General features: G+C 33.1%; 1 protein-coding gene and 1 long non-coding RNA gene across 2 annotated transcripts; one reads left to right on the forward strand and one right to left on the reverse strand.

Moving 5' to 3' along the window:
• Window positions 1–469: 469 nt before the first annotated feature.
• LOC110606461 (disease resistance protein RPV1) lies at window positions 470–9,698 on the reverse strand. The gene is made up of 6 exons (XM_021745264.2): window positions 8,758–9,698; window positions 6,882–7,971; window positions 6,446–6,751; window positions 5,557–6,336; window positions 4,728–5,246; window positions 470–976 (listed from the first exon to the last, which is right to left on the reverse strand). The coding sequence occupies exons 1-6, from the start codon at window positions 9,237–9,239 to the stop codon at window positions 965–967; spliced, it is 3,189 nt and encodes a 1,062-aa protein (XP_021600956.1). The 5' UTR covers window positions 9,240–9,698; the 3' UTR covers window positions 470–964.
• Window positions 4,088–6,309, forward strand: LOC122722377. Its single transcript, XR_006349356.1, has 4 exons — window positions 4,088–4,806; window positions 4,905–5,210; window positions 5,577–6,068; window positions 6,169–6,309. It is a non-coding gene; the product is annotated as an uncharacterized LOC122722377 (long non-coding RNA).
• Window positions 9,699–12,677: the final 2,979 nt, after the last annotated feature.

Here is a 12,677-nt window from a genome sequence, read left to right on the forward strand (position 1 = left end):
ATTTTGTAGGCCCTTGCTCTTTCTCAACTCGTATCTATTATATTCTAATAAAATATAATATTCACTATTATAAAAATTATCTAAAATAATAATATGAATTATTGTTTTACATACCCAAGTGTAAACATAAATTAATGAGAATCGTTGCAACTTACTTTCATTTTTTGATATAATATGGCAGTTTATTTATTTTTTTATAACAAATAAAAATACAATTAAAATTATTATTTTATTAAATATAAAATAAATTATTTATTATAATATATTATTTTAAAGAATAAAAAAAATATATTTTTTATAACAATTTTAAATTATTATTTTAATAATATAAAGATAATAATTTTATAACTGCTACTGTTTAAATTTTAAAATATAATAATAATTATTATTTTAGATAATTCAAAAGAAATTGTCCTATTTAATTCTAAGATTATTAAATATAAATTCTCAGTTGAATTAATTAATTATATATGTAATGCGTACTTTTTTCTATACATATTCGCCAGTAGTCACAAGAAATAAAAAAATATATATATTTCAATTTCAATACCTCATGAAAAGCTTAAAGAAAAATAAGAAAAATCAAACTCTTGTGAAGATGGTCTGCAAGCTTCATTCTGCAGACAATCTTTTATCCTCTTGCTCCAATGATCATGCTTTTCTCCAGCTCTAAAGATGGGTTTTTATGTCCTTTGATATTTCTTATAAAGGAAAGAAATCTCACTAATATAAGGAAGTTTGAAGCTGTTCATGTCTGTAATATGGGCACTGAGCACTGCCCATGTCTAACCTTGCTGGCGTATATGGTTGTGCCCATGTCTCTTTCAACTGCTTACATGGCCCTGGCCATGTCTTGGCTGCTGGCTTTGCCCATGTCTTGGCTGTACTTCACATAGACAATCTCTTCATCAAAAAACTCAAGTTTTGCCTCTTCTTCTCAATTGCACCCAACTCAAATAAAAACCTATTGATTCACCTAGAATGTCAAAGATTAACAAAATAAATTAACATAAAATAAACTTAAATAAATTTAGATTAAAGTTACCACAAAATAAATTGACAACTACTGAAAAACTAAATAAAACATGCACTAAAATCCTATATTCTAACTATGAATGAGAAGCTAGCCGAGAAGAAACACAATTTTGTGCAGAAGTTAAACGTGATTGGGAAGCTTAATTGTAATATTCGGCTAAACTCCGGTGTCAGAATTCCAACTTTCCGATGGAATCTCTATTGCAATCCGGAATCTTAGAACCGAAAACTTTAGAAGGGTAAAATAGGTTTTTATTAAATAAATTTGAAGCATTTTAAAATGTGTTTAAAAAAAATTTAAAAAGTTTGAAAGTTTGGCCGGCAAACCTTCAAGTTCAACCGCGAATGTGGCTTCTCCTGCCTGAAAAGGAGAGAACTCATAACTCTTTCTTCATTTTCGGGCAGAGGCAAGTCCAAGCACCCTTTTTAATGATTTTGAGTTAGCCCTTCATTTTTCTCTTCAAGGAATTCACAATTCTTTCTCTCGGTTTTGAAAATCAATGTTTTGAGTTAAGAGTTTAAAGTCAAAGGTATTCAAACCTCTTTATGCTCTCTCAAAATCCTTCTTGCTGTTGTAGATTCATCTCAAGGAGGTAAGCAAACCCTTGTCTTTCTTCTATTACTTAGTTTTTAAAAGCACCATAAGTTATTTCAAGGGTTTGGCTATGCATGCAAGGTCTTTTAAATGTTTTGGATTTAAAGTTGAATATTGTGCTTTAATCAATATTTAATGAATGCATGTAGTTCATTTCCTTGTTTTTATTTTGTTTTGTGATCCTAATTATGTTTTTGAGTAGTTTTATAAGCCTACGTATTGGTTTTTTTTGGGTTTGGGTGCTGGATTGCAGAAGCAAATCAGATTTGGCATGAAGCCAAAACCCATATTCGGTCGCCAAATCTGCACATGAGGCAGTCATCTTTGGCCGCCAAAAGTGTTTTCAAAGGTTTGACCTTTGGATCTGTAAGGGGACTTTAGGCATGGTTTTAAATAACGGCCGTTATATTACATAAGGTCATTATGTAACAGGTTTTGGGGGCCGTTACCCGTTACCCCGTTATACAACAGCCCCTTTGATTTGCAGGCGTAATACCGTTACCAGTAATTAAAATTCTTTTATATCCTTCCTCTTCTACTCCCTATTCTCATTTTTCATTAGTTTCTACACTTTTCAACAGTTTCAAAGGCTATATTTTTTAAGTTTTCTCTTCTCTTTCTCTTTTAAATTTCAATCTTTCCTGCATATTTCTCATATAAGTTTAGATCCATCATAAACTACTCTATTTCCAAGCTTATTTCTTCTAAAAAGTTAATTAAATTTTATTTTATTTTAGTCTTTAGTTGTTGTTTTTTCCTTTTTTTTTTAATTTTTTGTAGATTAAAATATTAGCTTTAAGTTAAAATTATATTTTGAGTTATTAGTTTACTTGATCTATAAAGATTATGTTGATTTTTCTTATTAACTATGTAATGTTTAACTTAAGTTAAATAAGTTATATTTTAAATATTTATATTTATTATTCATTTGTATACATTGTTTTGAATTAAATCTAATCAATATCATTTCATTTATGAAATTTATAAATTTTTTAAAAAAATTTGCATAGCGCCGACCGTTACCATTACATTACAGGCCTGTTTCCATTACCCACGACCGTGACTGCGATTTAGAACCATGACTTCAGGTCACCGAACTTGCCGCCGAAAGTATTTTGTCTAACCGTTTTCAGCTCGTTTTCTACATGTTTTCTTATATGTTTTTAGGGGTTTCTTGGGATAGTTTCAAACGTTGTAAAAGTTATGTTTAGTCTCTCAATTAAGTCCATCTGTATAGAATCAGATTTAGGAGACAGTAGAGATCAACAGTGAGATAACTGCTTCAAAACTAGGCTTGCGTTAGTCAGAGGTGAGTAGAACTAAACTAAACTATTATTTTTAAAGAAATAAAACGTATTAAGCATGCTCATGCATTAAGAATGCCATGTGTATATGATTAGATTGTTTTGTATTAGAATTCACGAATATAATGCATTGCACAATTAATTGCTGTTATGGATGGATGTTGGATGACCCACTAGCCCTCGACTATGCTACGATATGTAATGACGGATATGAAAAAAACCAAGGTTGTCCATTCTACGCCCTTGGAAGGCATTATGTCAGAGAAAGACGAGCGTTGCTCATTCTACGCCCCTGGCGAAAGATCAGAGTTGTCCATTCTATGCCCCCGACACTATAGATATATTATGTTATATTTAAGAGGAAGTCCTAATGAGTACTCGTTGTGGGCCGGACACTATTGGAATTATGAAGGGTTACTAGTGGTGACAAGTCCATTTTGATGTAAATTATTTATGTTGCGACACGTTCATATGATCATATATTTTATTAAAATATTTTTATTTATGTTACTGCTCACTAAACTTTTGTAACTTATCCATTTTCCCTAACTCCAGGTTTACAGGATCAGAGTTAACTTGGGAAGCCATAGTATAGTTGTGGATATGAAATTCATTTTGTGGATTAGAATTATGCCTTGCCCGAGTCCTTTTTTTTATATAATCTCTTGTTTATGATCTTTTATGTAAAAATTTTAAAGTTTAAACTATGTTTAAACCAAACTGAGTCATATAATGTTAACCATACTAGAGCATTTGATGAAAATTCTAGTATAGGTTTTATGTTTTCAGTTATGACACATGTACAAGTTCAGTTTCGATTCATGAGACGAAAATGTTTTTACATGCTTTTATGATCATGTTTGGGATTATATCAGGTATAATAGAATGTATAGTAGGCTTGCTACGGGTTCCGGTGACCTTAAGTTGACCTGAATCCTAGTGCCTGTAACGGTTCGATTTCCGGGTCGTTACATTAGTCGCATGAACCTGATTGAGATGTGGGGATGTTGCCCAACGGGAAAGCACATGGTTTTGGTTTACGAGTACATGCAGCATAGACTCTCTAAAAAAATAATTGATTAGGAGTAGAGGTTTAATATTGCCTTGGTAGAGCCGAGGGCCTTTCCTTTTACATGAAGAGTGCTTGGGTTCCACACTGTGGTAAAGCCTCAAAACACACTCCTAGATTACCAGCCAAAGGAGTCAGATTTTGGCCTCTCTTATCCACTAAAAAGCGATATACCCAATGGAAGTACAAAGCTTTCAAGGATAAGAGAACGCAGAGGTTATATTGCTCCAGGTGGGTTTTCAATCTGTCCATCACCTCCAAAGCAGATATTTATAGCTATGGAATGGTATTCTTGGAGATAGTAACTGGAAAAAGCCGAACAGCAGACATACAAGTTAGAACACAGATAACATAGGTGAAAGAACAGATGAAGGGAGCTACCGCCATGGATTTGAGGATGGAAAAGATTGTAACCCAATGTAGAAGGAAAATTATGAAAAGAACCCAGAAAGTGGGTACATGAAGAAAAAGATGCAATTACCCACCCTGAGACAAGTTAAGCTACTTCTGAAAGATGAAATTTAAGGATAAGAATATGTTTAATCCACCATTTAATAATGATGGATGTTGAGATTATCAATGCTGTAGAATAATCCAATCCACTATCCTATGCCTATCTCGTCATATTGCATGCATTACTAATGAAATCCTTGTTTTTTTATAAATAATAACTACAAGATGCATACTTGACCATTGAACTATTAGTTTAATGGTGAAGTTATACCTGGTCAACTGCGCTGATTTGTGCCCCCTCATCCTGAGCATATAGCAGGTGGACACCACACGCACCTATAACACGCAAGGTATACGAGTGCCCATATTCTTTCCTTGAATAGAAAGTAAATGTAGCTTCACTATAATAACATGATTTCTCTGGCCCGTTTTCCTCAATTGCTCTCAGATATAAGCTGAAATCATATCCCACGAAGACATGATTGGATCTAACAAAACAGGGTCCAAGTTCATCCGACGTGTTAGCCAAACCTCGCAAAGTGCAACTCACAACATGGTGATCGCCATGATTGGTTGTCAAATTGCATTTACATACAACATAAATGTCACTGACATCTGCAGAGCCTGTACATTCTACAACAGCACACACAGCAAAACCCAAGAACTTGGGATTACGCCAATTAGACGGTAGCTTGATAGTGATATGAGAACCTTTTTTCCGACAGCCAAACCAGTTTGGGATTTCATTTGCAGGGTAAGTAAAACAAATTGATGGCAATGAATGAAGGCCCTGCATCAAGTATATGTATATAGTGGTCATTACTAAGAGTAATAACTAATAACATCTATGAGCAATTTTGGTTTAGCTGTTCAGAGTAGCTGTTAGCAGTTTATCCTAAACAATCCAAAAAACAAGTGTTTCTTTTCTTACTTTAAAATTGCAGCAGTTAGCTGTTGGGAAACTTATCTGCTAAATCCCAAAGCTCTGAATTGAAGCTTTTAAAATGCGAAATGCATTTAAGAAGCTACAATTCAGTCAAGAATTATCATCTATTCAAAAGTTTCTCAAACAAAAGTTATTAGATATGTGAGAGAGAGACCTGATAATAATCTCTTACAGCTGCAGCTGCTGTGTGCTGAATCCTCCATTGTGAATCGTCCTCAATGATGTGCAGTGAATTCTGATTCAATCTTGGACAGTTAATATAGCAATACCTCTGATTATTTGGACATTTTGGTAACATTTTCTCCTTAAATAAAGTCACTGAAGATGATATTGTTTCAAGTGAAATGCAACCCTTGGCATTTAAGAGCCTAAGATTTGGTGGAAGTTCTGGTAAAGATGTAAGTCTTTCACAACTACTAATGTCTAGCTTTTGTAATTGAGAAAGTTTTCTGATACTGACAGGTATGCTTTCCAGCTTTAAGCAACCGGAAATCAAAAGGCTCGTTAGATATTTCATTGAACAGATATTGCTTGGAAGTCCCTTGAGAAGTTTGCAGTTACGCATACTCCAGAAGTAAAGTTCAGAGAGATGCTCAATAGATGCAGGCAATTCTTCTATGGCAGTTCCATCCAGACTTAACTCTTCTACACATCTCGAGATTTCTGGTAAGTTCTTTAATTTTGAGCATCCAGAGAGATTGAGCCTGTGAAGTGATTGCAGATAAATGCAGCTAGGAATACTAGTTAGCTCTCTGCAATTTTTCAGATTCAGGACAGTAAGCTTCTTGAAACATTTAATGGATGATGGCACCTGAAGCAAACTTATGCAGCCTTCAAGATTGATACATTCAAGATTTAGGGCCTGTGATAGGTCTGGTAATCTGATAAAGTTTCGTGAGTGACTGAGGTCAATTGAGTTCAACTTCTCAAGATTCTGCAACAAGTAGACCAACTTAAAAAATAAGAATATCCATGAATTTATGTGTTACAGATAATTATATGGACCAAATATATTTGGAACCTTTGTACTATTCATGAAATACCTGGTTTCCCTCCCAAAGCGATTCAACTTGGCTATAAGGCATTTTAAGTTCAACAAGTTCCTCAGCACAGAAATTCAGTGGCAAGGACCTTAAGGGGCATGCATCCCACTGGAGATAGCTTAACTTATCTGGCAAAAATTCAGGACTTTGTCGAAGGTACACTCGGCTATTCAACCAATAAAAAGTGGAAGAATCATAAAATTTGAGCAATCTCAAGTTGTCCATCCTTGAAAAGGCTTTAGGATTTAACAATATGTCTCCCATTTTAGACATGTCAAAGAATATACCTTCAATTGTTTCAGTTCCCTAATAGACAAATGCAATTAAAACATAAACAAGAAGGAAACAGAAGTATAAAATATCTTGACGAAAATTAACTTGGGAATTCACAGCTTTTTACTCATAAAAAAGAAATTTTAATGCTTTTCAATCTTACTGTATTTTTCTTCAATATGTGAAAAACATCTTCAGCAGTCCACAACCGGCTGCGTTTCCCAGGCTCTTTAATGGATTCTTGTCGAACAATTTCCCAACCCATTCGCTGTAATAGGTTATGCATCTCCAACTTATTGTTGGAAATAGTTACAAGAGACTTATCAATAAGAACACTTGTCACAATGTCAAAAGAAAAGCCACAGCCATTTAGTATTCTTTCTGCAAAATCCTTATCCTCCCCCTTGAAGAAACACGCAATATCAAGAAATACGTCTTTCTCTTCGAGATCCAATCCATCATAACTTATTCTTAATATATTCTGAATTTCTAGGTTGAGATTTCTTTCTAGCTTATGCAATGCACTTTTCCATTCTTGAGTACCCCGACGGTGTAGAAAAGAACCCAGAACTTTCAGAGCGAGTGGATTACCATTAGCATAACTTATTATTGTTTCTGATAGCTTTAGTTGGTCTTGTCTCAGTTGGTCTTGTCTAAACGCATTCAAATTAAACAGCTGAAGTGCTTCATGGTAATCTAATCCTTCAACTTCATAGACTTCATTAACTACACTCTTAAGAACATCCTTGTCTCTAGTTGTTATAATGATTTTACTTCCTGGTCCATACCATTCACGCTCTCCTGCTAAAAATTCTATTTGTCTGAAATTATCCACATCATCAAGAACAACAAGCACCTTCATTCGTTGAAGTCTTCTCCTAATAAAACTTGTTCCGATATCATATGCATCTATGTCGAGATTTTCTTCTCCTAATACTTTCAAGAAAAGTTGCCTTTGTAGCTGATATAGTCCATACTTTCCTGATTGCTCCCTAACATTAGCCAGAAAGTAGTAACCATCAAACTGTCTAGAGATCTTATCAAACACAGCTCCAGCGATGGTTGTTTTACCAATACCTCCCATTCCCCAAATTCCCAAAATACAAATATCCATAGATCCAATGCCTAACAATGATTCAATTCTCTGAATGCGTGAATAAATTCCAACCAAACCCCTAAAATCACAAGATGACTTATAATTCAATTTCTTCAAAATATCCAGAACAATTTCCTCAATGAGTTTGGATTCAGGCCTAGCAAAAATATAAAAGAAACAGTTCTGAGTTCATATGAAATTAATCAACTTATTTATGCGTATAATCTACTTAATTTTCAAAAACTTTACTTCCATTTAATGTTTCCATAAACTCACCTAGAATTTATTAGTCTATTCACATAAAATAAACTCCAGGTGATTGATGTTGCACATCGAAGATACAACATATCTATAAGATGCTTAAGACAGAAATGTGGAAGACAGCTGAATATCTGATTTTACCATTATCAATAAGATTAAGAATGAGCATATCCACCAGAGGATGCACGTTGAACAGATTGAGGATAAAATGAGACAGGATCAATTAGTTTCACCATGTCCAACTTAGGCAGTATGAATGGTGATGGAATGAGTGATGAGGAAAAGGGGGAGAACTTGAAAAAAAAAAATGTTTACATTTTCTGAATATTGATACAAAATTAATACAAGTAGAGCTGATTCATTGAGCTAATCCCACTAACATAATGAAGCCATATAAACAATTATTTCATAAATCAATGAGTAGACTCGGTCATAAATCCATCTAATCATGCCCACCAAATACTTGAAATCCTTATTTTATATAATCTTTAAATCTAAATAAAGTTATCAATGAATAAATGAAATCCTTATTCATCATCTAATCCCTTCAACAAGGAAATCTTGTCTGAATCATCTAACAAATAAGACTACTAATCCACTAATTACAGTTCAATCAAAATAAATTTAAATACACACAGAGAGAGAGAGAAAGAGGAGAAATTAAAGAGAAAATCAAAGGAACCTTATGACAAGCGAGTCCCACCCAGATAAGCTAGCAGCTTCATTCAACGCAGCTCTCCATTTTTGCACCTTATGTATGCTTTCCTTGAAACCTTCCTCAAGCTTGACAAAAGCATCCCCAAAAGCCCCTTTTTGCTCAGCCACATCCATGGGATTAACCCGGTAGAAAACGGGTAATACCACTTGATCAGCCACCTTCCTGCATTCAAGAATCTTTACCAGTTCATCCAAACACCACGGAGAATCTGCATAATTTTCCGAGAAAATGATAACTGAAACCATTGATTCTTCAATGAATTTCAAGAGGGTTGGTGAGATTTCCTCTCCTCTGTGAAGTTCATTATCTATGAAGGTTTTAATTTGTTTCCGACACAGGGCAGAGTACAGATGGCTCGTAAAATTATCACGGGTGTCTTCGCCTCTGAAACTAAGGAAAACTTCATACTTGGATTGAGGAGTGGAAGAACCAGAGGAAGAAGCCATAGGAACTGAGTTGATGAAAGCAAGTTACTACTGATGCATATAAGCAGTTCTTCGCCGAGAAAATCAAAGCTTCTGCTGACATTGTCATCGTTGCTGTGTTTCTTGTAATAGACGTTTTCTATTTAATTATTAATAAACTCTGGCTTTTTTGGTGAAAATGTGATTTAATAATAATTTTTAAAAATTGGATTTTAATTTTTAAAGCACCTATATTGGCTTGGTCCATCGCGGAAGATCGGATGCAGTGGGACGATTATCAACTTGAGAGGAAGAACAACAATGTGATGCAGCCCAATCATGCAAGACCAACTTGGAGCCATTAACCACTTGATGTATCGACACCGTTGCATTATCCCAAAGAATATTATTACGTTTATTTCATAGATTCCATAGGACAGCACTTCGAAGACATGCAACATCTGTAGGTTGAGAGACAACCATCCTAAATCCTGAAGACCAATCAACCTCTAACAATGTTCGGCAAAAGGTCAATGGATAAATAGATGAGCAACAGATTTTGAACCACGATAACAAAAAAGATAATGAAGCTCAATAGGTACTCCTTGAACATGCAAATTGTCTTTAGTAGTAGGAAGAAAGTTATGTAATGTACACTACATAAAATTCTTTATTTTTAAAGATATTTATATTACTCAAAATTTACTTTAATCACCCGGTTAAGATAATAACCTAAAAGAGCGGGTCAAAGATAATGTGATATTATAATCTGACTTCTCAATGTATTCTTTCAAATTTTTTTGATAAATTAATATTTATAAAAAAAATTTCACATCCCCAAATAGAATTAAACCGCATAATAAGTAGTTCCATTAACATGTATCATTGAAAAATAAATCTCGAACTAGTAAATTCTCAAATCTTGGCACCGCTAGCGATGAAACATGAACATCTTCACTATGTAGCTAAGAATCATATCAAACATTAATATTGAAATCATTTCCAATTCGTCAACGTAAGCCGGCACAGATAATAAGTTGAGCAAATAACAAACTTTTTTAAATGAAACTACCATATGCCCCAAATAGGCATTAATAAAATCTCTCGAAAGATAATATTTTATTTTGAAAATTCGAAACATCAGAGGGTGTTGATCAACTATTAACCTCCAATCTTGCTTAAAGCATAGCTAAATTAAAAAAAGACAAATCCCAAAAACCTATTACTCTAGAATGCTTCGAACCACACATATGATCCCATAAATACTAATGCAATCTTCGTTTTCCATTTTTTCTTAGAGCCTCACCATAATGAAATCATCATTTGTTGCAGCTCCTCATAAATAGAAACTAGAATTTGAAACACTCATATAATAAGATAGAATTGACTGAGCTACTAATTTCAATAACACCTCCTTACCTGCCCGAATACGAAAATTTTTTTACTAACCATTTAATCATTCACTAAGATTATCTTTTAAAAAGAGAAAATTTATCTCCTATTGCGCCAACAAGAGATGAAAGTCCCAAATAAGAGTTATGATTTAAAGGAGTGAAAACTTGTAATTCACTACTAATCAAATTCTAAATATCAATTGGAACATTGAAACTCAAAAAATACTCAATTTATGAAAATTCATTTGATCTAAAGTGTGCTCAAACTGTTGCAAAATATGTTTAATGGAATAACGTTCCCTTTTTAAAGCTCAGAAAAAGAGAAAACAATCATATACGAACAATAAGTGAAAAATATTTAGGCCATCTCCAACGCTAAACACCATTTTTTGTACTATTTTGATGCAAAATATCAAAATAACGCAATATTATCTCCAACCTTCTGCACCATTTTTAACACCAAAAAGAATATTCTGTTTATATTCCTCTCTCTTTAATATTATATTATTTATTTTACTTAAACTTTATTTATACATTTTACTCAAAAAATTCATATAACTTTATATATTCACCTTAAAAGTTATATATTTTACAATTTCATCCAATATTCAAATATTCAATTATATTATAAATAAATAAAAATAATTAATTATAAAAATGCATTAATTAAATATTAATGATAAAAAATATTACTTAAACATTAATTATAAACATATTAATTTAAATTAAATACTATTTATAATTATAAATAAATTAATTTATTATAAATATTATTTATAATTAAAAATATATTAATTTAAATTAAATTTTAATAATTATAAAAATATAAAATAAATTTAAAATATAATAAATTATGAGAATGAAAAAAATTAGAGAAAATATATATAAGTTTTGGATTATATATAAATTTTAAAAAAATTAAAAATAAAATAAAATGGTTGTAACGCAGGGATTTTGGTGCTGCGTTGGAGGGCCATCTCCGGCGCTAAATTGAAAATTGGCATAGTGTTGGAGATGGCATTAGAACAGTCTGAATACTCCTACAACCATGGACGACCATCCATTAACCTTGCAAATCCCATCTTTAACATCACCGCTCAGAGAAAATGCCAATCAATACTGTCATAGGCTTTAGAGATCAATTTTCAAAGAAACTTCACTCTTTTTACCACAGGTCTTCCTTTTCATATAATGTATAATCTCGATGCAACCATTACATCATCAGTGATCAATCTATTAGGAACCAAAGCATATTGATTGTAAGAAATAAGTCAGGGTAATAGGCACTTCAACTGATTTGTAAGAACTTTTGAAACAATTTTGTCTCATTTGAAGAAAGGGTAGTAAAATGATTAAGCCGTAGCCTTCAACCTACTAGCTTTAAAAAAATATAAGCCCATAAGCTTAGAGTTAGCCTAAGATCTAACTGAAAAGCCCACTTAGCAGACAACCCAACCCATAAAAACTACTCCTCATATTGCCTTAGCCCAATTCGATCTAGGAGAGAAAAGGGTTTGTAACTTCCTTTTTGAGAGAGAGTTGTCACTAGAGGAGTCAAAGTCACTACAAGCAAAATCCAGGAAACCTTGCCAAATAAAAGTCCAAGTACAGAAAGGTTCTTCAAGGAGGAAGAACCGAGAACGACATGGTAGAGTTCCAGCAATCACAATCCCTTGTAGCCTTTGAGACGGAGACACTGGTAATTAGACATGACACCATCAACATTTCTGAGATGGCCAACCTTCAACTTTCAAAGATGTAACCAGGCATGTACGTACGCATCCTAAGGTCGGCCATGGCAATCTATAAGAAAAACACATGCATGCAAGAAATGAAAAACCGTACAACCAAGTAAATTCAAGAATGCTCTCATTTTTTCAGTGCAAATTTGCTAAAAGAATCGAAAGAAAAATAAAAACAAAACAAAAAAAAATTATCTACATCTCTCCCAACGGTAAAAATGAAGGAGCAATAAAATCAACTGTAAAGAAGGGGAAGAAAAATAAAATCAAAGGAGAGAATCCCTCTAAAAAGAAACTTAATAGAGAAAATAATTTTCTCATCCGAATTGAGGAAATCTTAAATT

Source organism: Manihot esculenta, chromosome 18, assembly GCF_001659605.2.
Source record: "Manihot esculenta cultivar AM560-2 chromosome 18, M.esculenta_v8, whole genome shotgun sequence".
Lineage (NCBI taxonomy): Eukaryota > Viridiplantae > Streptophyta > Magnoliopsida > Malpighiales > Euphorbiaceae > Manihot > Manihot esculenta.

Coding starts and splice junctions, on each gene's coding strand:
- LOC110606461 (XM_021745264.2), bottom strand. CDS start 9,239: ATGGCTTCTTCCTCTGGTTCTTCCACTCCTCAATCCAAGTATGAAGTT. Junction 6,752..6,881: donor ACATATTGAAGAAAAATACA/GTAAGATTGAAA, acceptor TTTGTCTATTAG/GGAACTGAAACAATTGAAGG. Junction 6,337..6,445: donor CGCTTTGGGAGGGAAACCAG/GTATTTCATGAA, acceptor TACTTGTTGCAG/AATCTTGAGAAGTTGAACTC.